Genomic DNA, 21845 nt, shown 5'->3' on the forward strand with positions numbered 1-21845 from the left:
GGAAAATAAGGAAATAGCACTTGAATAGCACTTGAATAGAGCAGGTTTTTGCTCTAGTTTTTACTGTAGAGGGTGTGAGTAACATCCCAGAAATATTTGTAAATCGTGACATGAAGGGAGAGACTCAAGAAAATTGCAAGTTACCAATGAAATAGTACAGAACAAATTATTGACATTGAAGGCTGACAAGTCCTTGGATTCTTGGATGAGGGATGTTATCCTTGGTTCTTAAGAGTGGCTTGTGAGAGAAAACATGCATTAGTTTTAATTTTCCAAAATTCCTTTGCTTTGGTGAACATTCCATTTAGAATGGAAAATAGCAAATGTAACTCCATTACTTGAAAAGAGGGAGGCAGAAAGCAGATAAGTACATGTCAGTTAGCTTAAAGTATGTTGTAGGGAAAATTTTAGAAGTTATTAAAGCCGTAGATCAAGGAAAGACTCTTGGCAATTGGGCAGAATCACTGTGGTTTTGTAAAAGGGAAATCATGTTTAACCAATTCATTTGGAGCTTTTGAGAAAGCAATATGTTGTAGATAAAGGGAACCTGTGGATACATTGCACTTAGATTTCGAGAAGGCATTTGGTAGGGTGCCATACCAAAGGAAACTAAAAATTCATAGTAATGAGTAACATATTAGAACAGACAGAAATTTGGATAGCCAAGGAAATAATTGGCATGAATTGGTCATTTCCAATTTGGCAAGATGCATTGAGTGGTACACCACAGGGATCAGCATTGAGACCTTAACTTTTTACAATTTGTATAAATGATTTGGATGAAAGGACCGAAGGTATGGTTGTAAACTTTGCTGATGACATATGATAGTTAGGAAAGTAAGTTGCAAAGAGTATGTAAGGAAGCTATGAAAGGATATAGATAAGGCAAAGAGTGGCAAATGGAGTATAATGTGCAAAAAAGTGAAATTGTCCACTTTGGTAGGACAGATTAAAAAGCATATTGTCTAAATGGTGAGAGATTGTAGAACTCTCAAGTACAGTGGGATGTGGGTGTCCTAATGCAATAATCACAAAAGTTTAGCATGCAGTAATTAGGAAAGTTAATAGAATGTTATCATCTTTTGCAAGGACGTTATGCTTATAAATGGCAGTAGTGAGACCACATCTGGTGTACTGTGTATAGTTTTGGCCTGTTGGTGTAAATGAGTTGGACGCAGTTTAAAGTAGGTACCCAAGACGTAATAACTGGAATGGATGGCTTGTCTTATTTGGAAAGGTTGGATAGGCTAAGCTTGTATCCACAAAAGTTTAGAAAAGTATTAAGGGACTTGCTTGAAACATAAGATCCTGAGTAATCTTGACAGGATGGGCGTGGAAAAGATCTTCACTCTTGTGGGCGAATCTAGACCTATGGATGCTGCTTCAAATGAAAGGTTCGCCTGTTAAAGTCTGAGGTAAGAATCTTTTTCTCACCGAGGGTCATGAACTCTCTTCCTGAAAGGCAGTGGCAGCAGAGTGTTTGAATATAAATTAAGGCAGAGGTAGATAGAGCCTTGCTAAACAAATGGGTGACAGATCTTCAGTTTAGGCAGGAATATAGAGTAATTAGATGAGCTATGTTATTTAACAAGACAGAAGACTTGATGGGCTGGGTCACCTGGTCCTGCCCCTAAAATATATGTTCCTGTGTATTTAATAAGAGATGAGTTCAGTTTGTGCATCTGGAGTTGAATTTCAATGGAACAATGAGCCCAATTTTTGTTGCTACACAAAGTGATGCACTTTTTGCTTCTGGTCGGTATTGTAGAAGGTAAGGAATGTGTTAGGTATTCTTTAATTTTTGAGCCAGGGAATATAATGTGTTAGTGTTGTGGACTGTACAAGGAATCCTGATTTGAAAGTAATGATGAAGGTACAGTAATGAGAAAGACCACGCAAATGTCAAATTTGCAGCTTGGGATGAATAAAATTTTCACCAATTTATAACATGCTAATTAAATTCAGTACTTTGAAATGTTGCTGCAGTGTGTACCATCGACAGTGGGTCCAAAATCAGATAGGGCCCATCTCCAACAACAGTGCATTAGCAATTTCCCTTTACCATTTAATGGTATTTCTGTTGCTGAATCCCCCACCATCAACACCTTGGGTGTTGCCGTTGACCAGAAACTTATCTGCATCATTCATATTAATACTGTGGCTCTAGCAACAGGTCAGAAGTGGGGAATTCTGTGGTGAGTATTTCGCCACATGAATACCAATGTTTGTCCATCATATAGAAACCAAAAGTCAGAAGTGTAATGAAATACTCAGCACTTGCCTGGGCGAGTGTTGTCAGAGCCACGCTCAGGAAGAGTGGTTCTATCAAGGACATAGCAGTCCGCTTCAATGGTGTCCCATCCATCACTTTAAGCATTAGTTCCTACTGGCGCATAGTCGTGGTGGTGTGCATAATATACAAGATATTGTGCAAAAATGCTTCTTGGATGACACCATCCAATTACGCAACCTCAGTTACCTAAACAGATGAGGTAGCACCCTTGTGGAACCTTTATAGTGGTGTGTTTCCCTCCAAGTCAGAAACTATCGTGACTTGGAATTATATTACCATTCCTTCATTATCACGGAGTCCAGTCCTGGAATTCCTCTTCCTAGCAGTACATCAGATATACCGACACCAGATGCACTACAGTGATTGAAGAAGGTCCAAAGCCTCGGTGAGACAATTAGGGCGGCTTGCTGGCTGTGCCAGCAACACTGGTGTCTCATGAAAGAATAAGAAAAAGTGCAAATTTTATAAATCCAACTCTTCCACCCCCTCCCCTTCCCACCCCTCCATAAGCTCCGTAATATTGGGTTTGATTTGAGTTTCTATTCTTGCCGTCAACTTTTTAAAAAGCAGACCTGTTGAATTTGATCTTGATAAGCAGTTAACACTCCCTTTTTGATATCTAATAAAATTTAGCCCGTAGTAATTTTGTCACTGAATGTAATTATGAATTGCACTGAATCCAAATGCCATACCGTTATTTGACTTTTTTTTGTTGAAATTTGATATTTTAGTGAGGAGTCATTTGTAGCAAATCAAATGCAGTGTTAACAATAATGATGCCGTTTAATGTTTCTAAGAGGGCTGAAATGTGAACTGTAAAGGGTTAGAACTAGTATTTTATGTCAGTGTTTTGCATTATTAATTGTGTAACTATTTGCTGTTTATCACAATTAATCTTAATTTTATGTAGTATTCTGCAATATTTTAAGAGTGATTGGGAAGGTAACATATTTGATGTTTCCATCATGGTACCCTTTGTATTAAAAAAAATCAAGCAAGTCCATAGGTAATGCATGGTTAAGAGGAATTCCACCAGGGTCATTTCTGAAGCTCACTGTAGTGTAATTAATAGCTTGCTTACCTTGTGTTTATTAATATGTTGGGTATCAATGAGTCTGTTATACTAATATGCCCTCCTTAAGGGGATTGTTACTTGGGGAAGAATGGAATCATACTTCAACTGAAGATTCATAGAGTACAGTATAACTTCTCTATGAACTGGTGGTCATGAATTCTTTTCTACTTTTTTTAAATTTAGCAGCAATAATTACTTGTGTATGATTTATCTGTAAGGAATTGCTGATGTAATTTGATCAATTTGCATGAAGTATTTCCATCCCTGGATATGGTTTGAGTGAATTCATCCATTTTGTTGGGGATTTAAGCATTGTTGTTGAGAAACATTCTTAGTTCACAGTTTACCAGTATTAGTGAAGGATGTTGTACAGGGAAGTTGTGTTTATATCTCTGTGACCAGTTTTGAGTGTTCATGACAAATGTCACCTGTTGCAATTTATAAAATGGATCGGTTAAGTTGCCCTACAATTCATGTTTGTTACTGATTTACAAACAATAAGCTTAACAAGTGAGTCTCAAAAGTAGGTGGGTGTGATTTATTTTTTTCACAAGTAAACATTGTTCATATCATGACTGCCCATTTTGAACAGGTATTGTACTTGCTTACAAATTATGTAATTTGTTTTTATGGTGGTACAACTCTGGCTTTACCTAGTGTCAAAAATATTTTTATGGAGATGTTCAACACTGACTTTGATTTAAAAAAAACTAAAATATAATTTAAAATTTTAATATCATTTTTGTACATGTAACGTTATATAACATAACAGTGACTTGTATTTTTAAAATGTCTTTAATTTGTTTAAACATCCTAAGATACCTTACAAGTAACACCAGGCCTCTTAAGGCGACATGGAATAGCTGACTGAAACCTTGAAAAAGAGTTAGGTTTTATCAAGTCTTAAAATAGATTCATAGAATCAGACAGCACAGAAACAGACCCTTCAGTCCAACTCATCTGTGCCGAAAAGACCACCCAATCTGACCTAGTCCCACTTGCCAGCATTTGGCCCATATCCCTCTTAAGTCCTTCCTATTCATATACCCATCTAGGTGCCTTTTAAATGTTGTAATTGTACTCGCCTCCACCACTTCCTCTGGCAACTTGTTCCATGCATGCAGTACCCACTGTGTCAAAAAGTTATCCCTCAGGTCCTTTTTAAATCTCCCCGTCTCAGCTTAAAACATATGTCCCCTAATTTTGGACTCCGCCACTCTAGAAAAAAGACCTTGGCTATTTACCCTATGTGTGCCCCTCATGATTTTATAAACCTCTATAAGGTCACCCCTCGTCTCTGAAGCTCTAGGGAATAATCCCCCAGCCTATTCAGCCTCTCCATATAGCTCAACCCTCCAGCCCTGGCAACATTCTTGAAAGTCTTTTCTGAACCCTCTCCAGTTTAACACCATGTTCCTTATAGAAGGGTGACCCAAATTGTACGTAGTATTCCGAAAGTGGCCTCATCAATGTCCTGTACAGCCTCAACATGATGTCCCAACTCCTATACTCAGTGCACTGACCAATGGAGGCATGTGTCAATTTGTCAAACGCCACCTTCACCACCATAAGAAGGCAGACATCGTAAAAGGTTTTTCACTGTATTCCTACAATGGGAGACATGTGACAATAAAATGATGATATTATTTATTATTATTATTATTATTATTATTATTATTATTATTATTATTATATTGTATTGTATTGGTATCATCTGCAAACTTACTAACCATACCTCCTATATTCACAGCCAAATCAGTTATGCCAATGATGAAAAGCATGGACCCAGCACTGATCCTTGTGGCACACCCTGGTCACAGACTTCCAGTTCGAAAAACAACCCTCCACCTCACCACGCTCTCTCCTACCTTCAAGCCAATTTTGTATCCAATTAGCTAGCTCTCCCTGGATCCCATGTAATGTCACCTTATGAACTAGTGTATCAAGCAGAATCTTGTTCAATGCTTTCCTAAAGTTCATGTAGACAATGTCTACTGCTCTGCCTTTATCAGTCCTCACTTTCACATCTTGAAAATACTCAGTCAAGTTATTGAGGCTCAATTTCCCACAAACAAAGCCATACTGACTATTCAGAATGAGTCCTTGCTTTTCCAAATGCACGTAAATCTGTCCCTCAGAATCCCCTCCAACAATTTACTACCACTGACGTGAGGATCACTGGTCTATAGTTCCCTGGCTTTCCTTACAGCCTTCCCTAAATAATAGCACAATGTTAGCTAACCTCCAGCCTTTCCGCACCTCACGTGTGGCTATTGATGACACAGATCAGGTCCCGCGGTCTTAGAGTCATAGAGATGTACAGCAAGGAAACAGACCCTTCGGTCCAACTCATCCATGCTGACAAGATATCTTAGATAAATCTAGTGCCATTTGCTAGCATTTGGCCCATATCCCTCTAAACCCTTCATATTCATATATGCTTATCTACCTTTATGCATTTTCAGACCTCCAGCACCACCTCTTTTCAAGACATCAATATTTATTTCCCCAAGTTCTCTAGCTTCCATGTCCTTCTCCACAGTAAATATGGAAAAAACAAAAGTAGTAAAGCAGAGAGTTTGAAGGAGGGAATTCCAGATCTTTAGGGTCTGTTGAAGACACTGGTGCAGTATTAAAATGGCGATGCTCAGGTGGCCTGTCTTGGATATTTCACTGATAGATGACTGATATTTTGAAGGGTTGTAGATCTGGAGGTCAGAAAGAGAGGCTGTACTTAACTGGAGCAGGTTTAGATTGGTCAGCATAATTGTGATGTGTGAATCAGACATTGCAAGGGTTTTGAATGAACTCGAGCTTATAAATGGTAAAAATAGGAATGCTTTGGATTGTGAAGGCTGAATGTAACCAATGCACAGATGAGGGTTTCAAGAGCAGAGGAGCTGAGGCACAGACAAGATCAAACAATATTACGCAAGTAGAAATAGGTGCTGTAAATGATGTTGAAATGTAGTCAGCAGCTCACCTCAGGGTTAGTATGATAACAAAGATGTGGAAAGCCTGGTCTAACCTCTTAGATAGTTACTTAGACTGGATGGATTTCATGCCTATGAAATGGTGTTTTTGGAAGAACTAATGACAATGGCTTCAGTCTTCCAAAAATGTAGTTGGATGAAAATTCAACTCGTCCAGTACCGGATGTTGGTCCAACAGTCTGATAAGTTAGAGGCTAGAGGAATGAAGAGAGGAGTGATGGTGAGATAGAGATGAGTGCTGTCGGTGTGCATGGTGGAACTTGCCTTGTAGTTTTACTGTAGTATAGTATGTAGGTGAGAAATAGAGGATACCAAAGATAGACTGTTGGGAGCAGTGGGCGACAACAGATTGAATGGAACGAGAGCAGGAAGTAAAGCAATTGTAGATGAGTCTCTGGCTACACCTGTCTAAATAAGAATGGATTCAGATGAGGGCAATTCCACCCAGCAAAGCACTGATAGAGGGGCATTAGAGGAGGACTGTGTAGTTTCCTGATTTGATTTGATTGATTTATTATTGTCATGTGTACTGAGATACAGTGAAAAGTATTATTTTGTATGCTATCTAGGCAAATCATACATAAGTACTTCAGGGTAATAGAATGGAATGCAGAATATGGTGTTACAGCTACAGAGAAGGTGCGGAGAAAGCTCAACTTCAATATATGAGAGGTCGTTCAAACATCAGATAACAGTGGGGATTAAGCTGTTCTAGAATCTGTCGATTCATGTTTTCAAACTTTTGCATCTTCTGTCCAGATGGGTTTGAAAGAAAGTGTAACTGGGGTGAGAGGGGTCTTAGATTATGTTGGCTGCTTTCCCGAGGCAGCGGAAAATGTAAATGGAATCAATGAATGGAAGGTTGTTTTGCGTGATGGGCTGGGCTGCATTCACGACTGTAGTTTCTTGCAGCCTTGGGCAGAGCAGTTGCCATACCATGCTGTGATGCATCTGAATAGGATGCTTTCTATGGCACATTTATAAAAATTGGTAAGAGTCATTGTGGACATGCCAAATTTTCTAAGAGCTAAGATGGACAAACCTTTAAGATCACTTTGAAAGTTTAAATGAAACTTTGGTGGATTTTGTTTTTATGAAAAGGTCTGCGAAGGGACATTAATTAAGATACTGAGACCCTATGAGCCTTTCCGCAATAGTTGAAAGTAATCTTAGCTAATCTAAGAACCTAATTTGTCCCAGTAAAGCTCAACGTGAAGCTATTCTTGATTGTTGTAAAAACTCATCTGGTTAATGAATGTGCTTTTTGGGAAGGAAATTGGCCACCCTTGCCTGGTCTTGTCTACATGTGACTCCAAACCATCATAATGTGTTAACAGCCTGATCTATTCAAGCACGATTGAGGATGAATGGCATACCCATATACCATGAAAGAATAAGTGAATAACAAGTTACTTAAGCATTAGAACTGGCTTTATTGGTATAATTATTTTATACCTAAATGATTTCAGAGCTTTGTCTGCTTATTTTCTCTTTTTCCTCATTTATCGGATTCTGTTCTTTCCAGACTGTATCAAATGCATTATCTTGCTATTTTGACAGTCAAATTATATTTAACTTTATACTGCATTCCATCTTGCATTGGTTGTTTTGGTGGTTGGAAGAAAAATTTGTCAGAAACTAATTTGTTGTTTTCTAGCTAGTTAAAAGTTTAGTCCTGAAGAGATCTATGTTTAATGTTGTCAGATGGTGGAAATTGGATGAGAAGTAGGACATTGATTTGAAACACCTGAAAACTGACCTTATCTTAAATAGTAGACTTGGCAGCATGGAGGGAGAGTTAAACTATAACTGGTAAAATGCAAATAAATTTATTCAATTAGTCATGTTTATATTAGTGTCACATTCAGCAGATATAATATGTTATGCAGATTATGAATGACATCAAAGTTATTTTATGAATAACTTTTAAAATAGTTTTAATTCTATTCTAGTCACTCATAGTACTCTTGCCTAGATTTTGACATGAAATGGCAATAATGTACAGCACAGTGGAAGTCTTGTTTTTCTCTCCACTCGACGGTGAAGTAGGTTATGAAACAAAAATACTATTAACACCAAATTATTGGACATTTTATGAACTTGGAAACATAAAGATAACTTTGTACTTGAGCATTTTGTTTGAATGTAAATGTATTTTATTTAAATATCTTGTTTCAATAAGAATTTTTAGCTTTATTACAGTAGTAGTCCTACATATTCAAATTTCATTTTAAAATGTCCAAAGTACTGACCCACTGTAATGGTTAAAGTTCCAATGTATTATTTTCTTTAATCTAGTTTGCTAGACCATTTGCTTATAGATATGCTTCTGCTGTGTAGTATCTCTAACACATGACTGTACTCAGTTGCTATTTGTTTCCAATACAGAGATTATTTGCAAAGTTCATAAATTTTCCAGTTTATATTTGCTTTATAAGTAGAGGTTATGAAAATATGGTTTAAACGAGACAGCGCAGAAAGGTAGACTGGATTCACCTGGGATGATGAATACACATATATCTTTGGCGAAATGATCTAATAAAGACTTAATGACTGCAGTGATTGCCCATATATTTCTCTGTGGATGAGTGGTGTTCTCTCTCCCAAAGCAGAAGCTGATTTACTCCGACATTGGAAGTCTTGAGCTGGAAAAAGATTGCTTCCAGTGTCACCAGAGAGAAGTCTTGTTGTGGGTTAGGGTATTGAGAAGGAGTTGGATAGAAATCCAAAATTTTATATCAAGATAAGTTAGGAATATTTTACCATTTTATTTCAATTTCAGATTTCAAATATTGGAGCTCAAATGGAATATATAGAAAACATATTTAGAATTTTAGTTTATTGTGTATGAGTAGCATGAGTAGGTTATTACTGCCTAAAACTATAAATATATTCATATTAATATTTTATTGATACTGTGAAACTAGCTAGCTAGAAAGTAACCTGTTGTGAATCACAGATGACCTTGCCTTCAGTTTATCATGCTTTGTTTTTGTCCTGATTGTGACGATGATGAGGGATGTCTTAATTCATCAGACAAGGTACAGACTCTTTACTTGAGCAGGGTAAGCAAAGGCATATGACTAGAGTAGAATGCAAGAGGGAGTTGCTTGCTGGCTATAATTTTCTTGTCATTTCGAGTATTGTGATCATTTCATTGATGTGACAGTGCTGGGCTTTACATATAATCCCTTAGCCTGTGCTCACTTTCAGTCTTATTCACTCCCTGTCATTCATATTGATTAGATGAGATCTAGTTGGCAAATATATACAAGAACAACAGACTATTCAGTTATTGTATCAAGTTAAGGTCAATCAATTATATTATCTTCTTCCCAAGTCTGGGTTGTAAGGAATTCTTAAAAAAAACTAGACTGTAAGATGAACAAACTTTCATAACTATACATTCACCCACTGCTGTTCCATACAAATTATGTGTTTAATTGATGTCACCTTGCATTACAAGTTATAAAGTGGTGTGCCGATGACACAACCAGCAGGAAATTCCTTCTGTTTGGTTTTTCATTAAGTCTTTGTTTGGATAGAAGCCAAAGCCAGATGTGATATCAAGGTTTTACCATCTTCTTAAGCTAAAGTAGAATGAGTTTTCTTTCTTTCCTTCAAATAGGTTGTTATTGATGCCTTTAGACTGATCAATGCTAATATGATGGTGTTAGGACATGAGCCGAGGCAAACAACTTCAAATCTTGGTCATCTCAACAAACCATCTATCCAGGTAAATGTGTCCATCAGTTAATTAACATTTCAGTATATACAATTAAAATAAACTTCTTCAGCAGATTTTATATTTTATCTTCAGATATTTTACTGCCGAAAAAATTGGACATTATATAAGTTAAGCGGTCTGGTTAATGTCAATGAGACCATAATTTTTACTGATGCCCCTTCTAAATTTTTACTGCTGATATCCATTTGTATATATGATCCCTTTATTTTTTGCATGCCCGTGCAAGTACATGATCATAAAGGGGGCCGCTTGTGAGCTGGCTGAACAGTGCATTCTGGGTTGCTGTGTGCACACAGCTTACATAGAACCTCACTGTTTAGCCTTGCATATATTGTACTAATTAGTTGGGCAAAGCCATTTTGGATAAGGATCCCTACAACACTGTTTTTTATGACTTTTTAATTTGCACACCCTAATTAAACACTGCAGTTTGGAAAAAAAAGTGCATTAATGATATGATTGTACCAAGCATGAAAATCTGTAGAGGATCTTAGCTTGTGGTTGTGAATTGTACTTTTATTGAAGTCTTTATAACTGTCAAAGATAATGAGCAGAAATGTGCCAGGGGTTTTGACTGGGCATAGACAAGTCCATGCATGCATGTTTCTGGAGAATAGGTTCCTGCTCCTTTTATGACTGTGCTGTAATGACCTCTCTTGTTAATTTCATGAAATTTTCCAAATGATTACTGTAGGAATGAGTTCTATGAAATACATTTAATTGTACCTGTTGTCAAAGAAGAAATATCCATCTAAGGACAACTGATTGTCTTTTCATGTTCCAAAAAAACTCAATATTTTAAAAGTATTCCCAATTCGAAGAGTTCTTCATTCAGTCTGAAAGACCAGAATTTTAGTTAACAGGATTTGATATAGACTTTTTTTGATATCACAGGCAGTACAATATATTGAGTAAATACAATTAGATTTTGAAGAGCATTTTATTCAAATATAAAGTTGTAATTTTACTAAGTTCATGCTAGTTAATATGCTTTTTGTTAATAAGTTGTAGAACACAGCAGGAACTAGGGTAGGAAAATAAAAAGTTCCAATCAATATTTATAAGCAAGAACATCACTATAGTTGATTTTGGCTAGCAAACATATAAACTAATTGGGCAACATCAATTATCCTCTTAATAATGTGGAACAACAGTGCTATTATTAGGGGAAATCTTAATCAGTACCTCTGAATCAAATTAGAGAAATTATGACTAACTTTCTTTTACTTCTGATTTCAAAATGTGCACACTGATTACCAAAGAACCAGCCCAACACTTATCATATTCATAAAAGACATCATATGACTATTGATAAACTATTTATTCATGACCTGTTTGCTGCCACTATCACAGTTGAGCCATACCGTCCTTGTTATCTAGTTGTCTGGGATTTCCTCATCAGATTTCATTTCTTTCCTATTGCAGCCTGAGAACCACCTTCAGTACGTTCTCTTTTGAAGCCATGAGTTCTCGAGTCCTCCAGAGACCGGTTCTTGGCCCTTCCCTTTCTTATCTGGACACCACCCTTTGGCCACATCGTACAAAAACGTGTCAGGTTTCACATTTCTGGTGATGACATCCAGTTCTGTTTCTCCGTGGCCTCACTCAACCCCTCCATTGCCTCTGATTTGTCTTGCAGTTCAGCTGAGACCCAGCACTGGATGATTAGAAATTTTACTCCAGTGAAGCACTGGGAAAATCGAAGCTATTGTCTTGCCCCGCCACAACCTCTGCTCCTTTGCCACCAACTACATTCTTTTTACATGGCCTTATCTGAACCAAATCAAACAGTTTGTAATGATATCGTTTTCTTGGACCCTGAGCTGAGTTACCAAAAGTGTATTCTGACAGTATGTCATCAGAGCATTGATTTGAACTCCCATAAACTTGTTGGCCTCCATCTTTAAGTCAGCTCATTTGTTTTGGAATGCTTGTCCATGCCTTTGTTACCTCCAGACCTGAATGTTCCGATGCTGACCTGGCTGGCCATCCATCTTGCACTCTCTGTAAACTTGAGTTCATCTAAAATTCAGTTGCCCATATCCTAATTCTTGTCAGGACGTATTCACCCATCCCCTCTTTGTCCACTGATTAACATTGACTGTTTGTCTGACAATGCGTTGAGGAAGTGGCAGTTGACATTGTTGATGCATTGGTGGTCTTTCAAGATTCTGGAGACTTTGGATCAGTTCCTACCAATTGGAAGGTAGCTAACATCACCAAACTATTTAAGAAAGGAGGGCAGAGGGAAAACGGAAAATTAGAGACCAGTCATTTGTAGTGGGGAAAATTCTAGAGTCCATTATAAAAGAATCAATAGCTGAGCATCTGGAAGACAGTGACCACATTGGGCAGAGTCAGCATGGACTTGCAAAAGGGAAATCATGCTTGCCAAGTCTATTGAACTTCTTTGGGGATGTAACCAGTGGAGTTGGTGAGGGGGAGCCAGTGGGTGTGGTTTATCTGGACTTTGAAGAGGCTTTCAACAAAGTCCCACATTCGAGTTCAGTGAGTGAAATTAAAATGCATGGGATTGGAGATTGTATATTGAGACAGATAGAAAACTGGTTGGCAGATAGGAAACAAAGAGTGGGCATAACCAGGTCTTTGAATGGCAGGCTGTGATTAGTGAGGTGCCACAGGGATCAGTGTTTGGACCCCAGCTATTCACAATATATATTTAATGATTTGTATGAGGGAACTAAATGTAATAGCTTCACGTTTGCAGTTGACACAAACTGGTTGGGAGGGTGAATGCAGAGATGCTTTAGTATGATTTGGACAAATGGAATGACTGGGCAAATGCATGGCAGATACAATAAAATGTGAATAAATGCAAGGATACTTTGGTGTCAAAAACAGGAAGGCAGATTTTTAACAGAAATGGCTAGAAGTTGAGAGAGGGGCTCGTGCATCAAGACCTGGGTGTCCTCATATATCGTTTGCTGAAAGTCAGCACGCAAGTTCAACGGATGATCAAGAAGGCAAATGTTTTGCTGGCCTTCATAGCAAGAGGATTTAAGTACAAGAGGAATGATGTCTTGCTGCAATTATGCAGGGCCTTGGTGAGACCATACCTGGAATGTTGCGTGCAGTTTCTGTCTCCTTATCTGAGGAAAGATATTCTTGCCATTGAGGGAATGCAGCAAAAGTTTATCAGACTGATTCCTGGGTTGCTGGGACTGACGTATGAGGAGAGGTTGATTCAGTTAGGTTTATATTCACTGGAGTTCAGATGAATGAATTTTATAGAAACCTGTGAAATTCTCAGAGCACTAGACAGACTAGATGCAGGAAGGATGTTCCCAAAGGCAGGGGATCCCAGAACCAGGGGTCAAGATCTAAGGATATGGGGAAATCAATTAGGACTGAGATGAGGAGAAATTTCTTCATCCAGAAAGTGGTGAGCCTGTAAAAATTGCTACCACAGAAAGCATTCGAGGCTAGAACTTTGTATGGTTTCAAAGAGGAGTTGGATATAGTACTTGGGCTAAAGGAATCAAAGGATATGAGGGGAAAAGCAGGAACAAGCTATTGGCTCAAGGGGCCATATGGCCTATTCCTGCACCTATTTTTTATGTTTGTGTTTTTTTAAAAAATGCTTTTCTCAAACTCTTCCTAGGCATTACCATTTCCTATCATTGTAACCTCCTGTGGCCTTACAACTCTGACAAATTTAATTTCTTTTATTTGCCCCACTGTTTGTGGCTTCAGCTGTCCAGCTCCTAAGCTCAAGAATTCCCTCTCAGAAACCTATTTGTTTCTGTATCTCACTCCTTTTAAAATGCTCCTTCAAATGCACCAATTTGACTAAGTTATTGGCCACTTGTCCCACTGTCTCCTTTTGGTAATTGGGTCTCTAATTTTATTCAGTAATGCTTTTGTGAAGCACCTTGGGGAATTTTATGACATTAAAGACACTAAGCAAATGTAAATTGTCAGTAATAGCTTAACCAAAGGTTATGGTTGATGGGAGCGATTATCTCTTCTCATTCCCTTCCTTTACTTCTATTTCAATTTTCACTTTACCTCGCAGCTTTCTACATGTTGTGTGGTCTCATTGGAATTATCAACTTGACATCTTTCATATACACTTTTTTTTCCTTCTGCTTCATTTTGCTGTCTGTCATGATGCAAGAAGCTCAAGCTTTCTTTATCTTATCTTACCTTTCCTCCTCATAGTTTAACTATCTCCTTTGAAAGCAGTCCATCATGATCAATAGCAGTTTGTATGCCAGTATTTGTTTTCTGTATGCCTGGGCCAGATCTGTTCTCATCCCATTAAAATTGGCCCACCCCCAATTTATTATTTTTACTCTGAACTTTTTATAGCCAATAGAAACCTTTCAATACTACGATCATTGTTATGCTGATTTCTTGATCTACCTACTCTAAAATCAGGTCCAGCAATGCTTCCTTCCTTGTTGGATTAGAAACATGATGATACAGAAAATTCTCCAAACACATTGCAAAAAACTTTCCCCATCTCTACCTTTTGCAGTACTACCCAGTCTGTATTGGGACAACCCAAAACCCTCCATGTCTTCCACTGTTCACTAATTTCCTTGCATATGGAGCCATAGTCATACAGCACGGAAACAGAGCCTTCAGTCCAAGTAGTCCATGCCGGCCATAATCCGAAAATAAACTGGTCCCACCTGTCTGCTCCTGGCCCATATCCCTCCCAACCTTTCCTATTCATGTACTTAGCCAAATGTCTTTTAAATATTGTAATTGTACCCACTTCCTCAGGAAGTTCATTCCACACACAAGCCACCTTCTGTGTAAAAAAAATTTGCCTTTTCTTTTTAAATCTCTCTCCACTCACCTTAAAAATGTCTTGAAATCCCCCATCCTAGGGAAAAGACAAATATCATTAACTCTATCAATACCTCTCGCTACATTATGAACTTCTATCAGGTCGCCTCTCAACCTCCTATACTCTAGTGGAAAAAGGTCCCAGTCTTTCTTTGTAACTGAAATCTTCCATACCTAGTAACATCCTTGTAAATCTTTTCTGAACCCTCTTCAGCTTGATAATATCCTTCCTATGTTCCTTTTCATCTTCAGCAGTAGTTGGAGACTTATAGAATACATTCAGTAATGTGAGGTACTATGTTTCTTAGATCTAACAAAATAGATTCTGTCCTTAAACCCTCTAAACATTGTCTCTCTCCAACACTAGAATATTCACCTTAAACAATGCTGTCACCAGCATTCCCTGTGAGCATATGTGGCCCAGTCCATGCGTGCGCATATGTTTCCTGTGTAGTGATTGGCATTGGTATACAGATTGTGGCATTGACTTCCAGAAGTCCTGCTATGCACAAGTCTTGAAGGTCAACGCAACTGGTAAGAAACTTAGAGGGAATGCTGGTTGCCACTACTCTTCCTTTCTTTCCTCCCCTGGAATTTTTAGTATGGAGTCCTCCTCATTTTTTCAGAGCTGAGCCTTAGACTAATTCAGGAGGAATTATTGTATTCTTTGATTTGTGGAGTAACCTTATTAAAGAAATATTCCTAAAATTAATGAACTTTAAAATATGTACTCAAGTCTTTGTTTACAGATGGTAGCTGGTATTGTCAATGTCATTATCAGGCAACGGCAGTGAACGCTGGCTTGGTTAGCATTCCCCACATCTCATGAACAAATGTTAAAAAAAAAATCTTGACCTCATTTCTGTTTCTGTGTCTGTGACAATTTAGGATTGAAGATGGATGCATTATTTGTAAATGAACGGATGTATGTAATTTATAGACTCTAGTTAAAAAGTAAAATGAAACACAGTATTTTGCATTAATTCTAACTCACTGGGAAGCCAAATGAAAATGTTGCTGCTGTTTTCTTCCAATCTCTCCCAGTAGCTATTTTTGCCTATTAAATTTTTGTAAGATGCACACGTATACTGAAGAGAATTCTTATGCTCTCAAAATATTTTTTAAAATCTTAAATAAGTTGACTGAACAATGTTCTCAATGTTTCTCAAACAACTGAAAAATAAAGGTTGTCTTTCTGAGAAAATTCGGGGTGCTTTGTGTAGCCAAAGAAAATTAGTGAGCAAGTTTCCAAAGACGCTAATAAATATCTAACTGATTCAGGGAGATACAAATATGGAATATGGTGAGGTGAGTTGGAACGTATCTGAAAATACAATCAATTTATTGATGTATTTCTGAGATTAACCTTTGTAGTAAAGATTCTTTTAAGTCTTTCTGTTATGTACGTTAATAAGTGAAATAAATTGAACATTTCTCTTAAATAAGTTTCTGAATGAATTTCACTTTGAGGATTATTTTCAAATCTGATTATGATTGACTGAAGTTATGCATTTGACATGAGAAACTTTGTTTATTTTTATTTGTATATCAAATTGTCACTTTTGGAAATGTTATTTTCGGCGAATAAATCACGACAAGATTATGCAAGTTAACTTTGTTAAATTGATATTCCCATTTCTGTTGTTCAGTTTAGATTTTTGTATATTTTTAGGCTTTGATTCATGGATTAAACAGACACTACTACTCTATCACCATCAATTATCGGAAAAATGAACTTGAGCAAAAGGTAAGATACATTTTCAATCTTGGTTTTATATCTTTAAAACATTGTGTGGCATTGTTCATTTATTGTTCAAATCTTAGATTGTTAAAAAGTATTAACCATGCATGACCCTTAATCACACCTTGCATTTTCATAAACTGTTCGAGTTTGCCACCATATAGCAGTTGTAACTTCTACAGTTGTCATAACAAGGTTAGTACACCAAATGCATTGTCGTTGTTTTGACCAGCTTTGAGTTGATTAGCATCATTTTTAGTTGATCAGAATCCAGTTGTGCAGTGAGTGAAAAGTCTCAGCAGGGCAACAACTTTTATGCGGTATGTTAAAACATTTAAATCAGAGACATAGAAAGAAAATAGGAGCAGCTGCAGGCCGCTGAGCCCTTCAAGCCTGTTCCACCGTTTAGTCTGATTATCAAATTCAGTACTTTGTTCCTCCCTTCTCCCTGTAATCTTTGATTCCTGAGACAGTTTGTTTATTCAACATTGGTTTGCTGAACTTGTCTCAATCTGTGGTCACGTGATTGCTGCTGTCATTTTAGGTCAATGTTTGTCTGTTTAAAATCGCTGAGTCCATCTAAGTCTCAGTTATTAAAATCAAATGATTGAAGTTGAATATTGATAGTCCGTACTTTGCCACTGTAATGATGAAGAAAGGCTCCAAATGAGCTATTCAGAAATGAATAGAATCAGATCTATGAACAAATCTCTCTGTCATCTCCTTGAGCAAATGTGAAAGGATCAGTGCACACAGTCACAACTGAAATAACTTAATCATTAATTCATTATCTACTTGATCTTTACCAAGTCCTAGACCATTGGGCTTGACTTGTACCCTGCCTTCTCCCTGTAACACTTGATCCCCTTACCAATCAAGAACTTCATCTCTGCCTTAAATGCTCTCCATGACTTGGCCTCCACAGATTCACCACCCTCTGACTGAAGAAATTCCTCCTTATCACAGTTCTGAAATGTTCCTTCACTGAGGCTGAGCCCTCATGTACTTGTCTCTCCTACTAGTGAAAACATCTTGTCCACATACATTTTGTCCAGTCAGTATTCTGTATGTTTCAATCAGATCTCCCCTCATCTTTCTAAACTCCGTCCAGTTTAGACATAGAGTCTTCAACCGCTCCTCATGTGACAAGCCCTTCATTCCCCCCCAGGATCATTCTTGTAAATCTCCTCCGGACCTACTGGAAGGCCAGCACACACTTCCTTGAATATGGGTCCCAAAACTGCTCAATATTCCTAACATGGTCTGACCAGAGCCTTATACAGCCTCAGTAGTACATCTCTGCTCTTGTGTTCTAGCCCACTTGAAATGAATGCTATCACTGTATTTACCTGGGTCCAGGACTTTTAAGAAAATGGGCAACCAGATATCTCTCTGGAAAAATAAATCTGTTGCTATGCTTAAATGTTTCCAAATCAAATTAAGAGAATTCATCAGTGAATTTTTCTGCCGTAGAACATGCTTTCTCCCACATTGTAATCCAGTTAAGTAACAATCAAGTATAAAATACCCTTACTGGATGTAAAGTTGGGCTAACTTCCTCCAAAGATCTGAATTAAAATTGTTTACAAAGCAGTCACTAAATATTGGATGTGTGTTTTTTTTTAATTTAAAAGCTGTAGAGAAGTTGAGGATGAGGCTGAGTCTTAGTCAATAAAAGTAAGGGTCGTTTTTGTCATGTTTCTGCCCAGAAGGCCAAATGAGATTGCTTGCCGCATCTTTAACAAGCAAACCTCACTAACTACTTACCCTGCTGTAAGGCACCCCTCTCACCCATTCTAGCCCCATTCCAGCACTCGCCATACTTTGAAGAATTCACTGCTTTCGGGATATCCCTGAATGGATTAGCAGACCTGGTGCCAGTGCTGTCTTTAAAAGACCCTTATGCACCCAGGCAATCACTGTCAGTCTGATGCTGCCTTGCACAGTTCTTGATTTGGCACCAGACATGGTAGAGAAGGGAAAATCAGTGCTCTACTTTGTGGGCAGTGAGCTAGAGGTCCTGGTAGATGGAGTGGTGCAGTCAGGACTTGCCCTTCCCCAAGACTGGCAATGAAGGCTGCAACACCAGACCATGCCAACCCGGTCCGAGGTTACAACCTGGATTAGTGTAATCTTAGCCATCTGGAAGACTGCACAGCTCTGTGGGATGAAGACCAATGACCTACTCCACTATCAGCATAAGTGCCACCATCATATTGAATGTCAGTGGTCTGTGGGTGTGGGGTATGTGTGGTTGGTGTGTAAATGCTATCGTCATTGTGGAAGTCAGACTGAAGGGACTTGAACAGGGAATTTCATTAGAGCATGGAGCTCAGGAATGAAGGTAGATTTAAGAACCTTGTAGGGAAAAGGGAAATTAAAATTGACAGTAGTTGGGTAATGAGAATAGATTTGAGGGGGAAAGGGTGCTATTTAACAAAAAGCTTATTTATTGATAGCAAACATGGGCCCAGGAAAAGTTGTTTTGCACTGTGCCAGCAATGATAGCACAATCATTGCTAGATTAATACAACAGTTTACAACCTCCAAGGAATCATTCTTAATAGAGAGAAGTGAAATGAATACTTAAATAATAGATTGTGACTGAAATCATTCATCCTTTTGCATTCATGTGTAGGATGATCCTGCCTGTTAGGGCATTGAATTTTGAGATTGGTTAGAACTGAGTGTGTAGAAGCTAGCCCTAGCCTTACAACCAGTAATTGTCTTTTATACCTGGGTGTCGCTTAATTGAATAGAGTATATTACTAGCTTCAAAGATGTTAGAAACTTAATATTCATTCCACAACATGTACTGTGATGGATTTATCCTATTGAAGGGACAGTTGACATCTGTGATTAAAGACAGTTGATTCACTATTTGCCATTTATGCAGGCAAATCATCTGAATAAATACATGAAGAGGAAATATTGCAGGGTTAATTGAAAGCTTCTTCAGACTCTATAAAGACTCAGTGGGCTGAATAGTTGCCCTTTTGTGTTGTGTCATTCTGATTCTATTAGATCATAGAACAATGGGTAGAAGGCATTTTTGCTATTAGTTTCTAGAAGATATAGAATCTGCTGAACGACTTGAGCTCACAAAGTAAAGGTAAAGTTGCCAGGGCTGCTCTCTTTCTGTCTGTGTCTCTGTCTGTCTTTCTCCCTCTCTCTGTCTGTCTGTCTCTCTCTCTCTGTCTGTCTGTGTCTCTCTCTCTCTCTGCCTCTCTCTCTGCCTCTCTCTCTGCCTCTCTCTCTGCCTCTTTCTCTTTCTCTCTCTCTACCTCTTTCTGCCTCTCTCTCTTGTCTCTCTCTTTCTCATTACAGACATGGTTTATCTTGAAGGTCATGATGCCTCAGGCGAGGGGAGAAGTTGTGACGGAGCTATTTGAAAATTCTTATTATCTTTCAAGCTCAGATAAGTTATAAGTTCATAACATAACCATTTTAAACGCTGTCCATGCCAAAAAGCAAAGATATAAATACAGATTTACCCAAAATCCCAAATGATGTGACTTCAGATGATAGTTGAGGTAGCATCATGATCCCAGCTGATGAGATAACTGGAGAAGCCAGATCTTAGAATTAAATCTGGCTTCATAGATTTTTTTGATTACTTAGGTAATGTGGTGGTTAGAGACGTTCCTATTAGTATGAAGCTGCAGACTTTCCTTCAATAACACAGTTTATTACACAAAAGAGGAAATAATAAAAAACAAACTATCTAAGAATACAAAGGCAGCTGGCAAGTTCTAAAATAGCAGAACAAATTTTCAATCCGTTTGCTAACGTTGTCCATTATAGAGACACAGGACCAGTGAAATTACATCCCTGCATCAACCCTATTTTAAGGTCTTAACTGACTGCAGTTTCTTTACCATGGAGGGTGAAGACATTTTGATGGATCCTTTTCAAATCTGTGGACATGAACTTTTCTGAAACCTGAATACTCCATCTAAAAGAGAAACTGAAGTTGCTTCTGGACTGAATTTTTTATTTTGAAAAAACTTGCTTGTCCTGGATTCTTCTGAGCTGAAAACAAAGCTAATGTTCTGGTGTGTTTTTTTCTCTATCTGTTGTAACCCCAACAGAATAAACATCTTTCCATTGACACCGCAGATATTTGTAGTCACCTACTTTCTGACAGAAGTCCTGGATTTAGTCTGGAAGGACTTTCTGACCTTTTCTCTTAAAAAGAAATCTCTTACAGAAGTATCTGACATCCATCCAAGTCTCTCTTGAAATCCAGGTTCCAAAAATGATTTTATTATGTCCCTTTCATCTCCATATATAGAAAATATATTATTACTAGGCACGGTGGTTTTTCACTTATCATAGAACGGTAAATGCAAACTGTCCATATGTTCTATGCACTTCATTCCTATATGCCTTCAGATACCTACATGCCTTCCAAGATAGGCCTTTTAGTTCAGCCATGTTCGGAGGAGGGATGGAATGATATAAGCCACGAGCTAGCTTTTTGTGGCCTCTTAGTTTAGGAATTGTTTTATTATTTTAGATACTGTATACAATTACAACATTTAAAAGGCATCTGGATAGGTATTAGAATAGGAAGGGTTTAGAGGGATATGGGCCAAATGCTGGCAAATGGGACTAGATTAATTTGGGATATCTTGTCGGCATGGACGAGTTGGACCAAAGGGTCTGTTTCCATGCTGTGCAGCTCTATGACTATGACTACTGCTCATAAATACACACTATTATGCAAGGATAAAAATGTATTTTCAGAGTTCAGAAAGGCTACCATCTCCAAAATGCATGAAAACTTTTCAAATGGTTCATGCACATGCTTTCTGGCACAGTGTTATTTTATTATGAAATAGTGTGGCAAATAGACCATTTTGAAATTTTTAACAAATCCTTGTAAATCCATGGCAAATGGTCCAATTAGAATTCAGTAAGAATCTGTAATTAAAAGTCTAATGATGACCATGAAACCATTGTTGATTGTTGGATAAACCCATCTGGTTCTGCAACATCCTTTAGAGAAAGAAACTGCTGTCCTTGCCTGGTCTGGCCTACACGATACTTCAGAGCCGCAGCAATGTGGCTGACTCTTAACTGCCCTCTGAGTAATTGGGAATGACAATAAATGCTGCTGTAGCCAGTGACACCCATATCCCATGAAAGAATAAAAAAAAATTATAGAAAATATA

General features: G+C 37.9%; 1 protein-coding gene across 2 annotated transcripts in view; it reads left to right on the forward strand.

The window, feature by feature from the left end:
• The window catches only part of psmd14 (proteasome 26S subunit, non-ATPase 14), a 106236-nt gene that overhangs the window by 68401 nt on the left and 15990 nt on the right, over positions 1 to 21845 (forward strand). For both annotated transcript variants that reach the window (XM_048598998.1, XM_048598997.1), the window contains exons 7-8: positions 9990 to 10097; positions 16600 to 16674. In XM_048598998.1, coding sequence (XP_048454955.1) covers positions 9990 to 10097; positions 16600 to 16674 — 183 coding nt within the window. The remainder of the gene's footprint in view (positions 1 to 9989; positions 10098 to 16599; positions 16675 to 21845) is intronic.

The sequence above is a fragment of the Rhincodon typus genome, chromosome 7 (genome assembly GCF_021869965.1).
Source record: "Rhincodon typus isolate 14 chromosome 7, sRhiTyp1.1, whole genome shotgun sequence".
In the NCBI taxonomy this organism is placed as follows: domain Eukaryota; kingdom Metazoa; phylum Chordata; class Chondrichthyes; order Orectolobiformes; family Rhincodontidae; genus Rhincodon; species Rhincodon typus.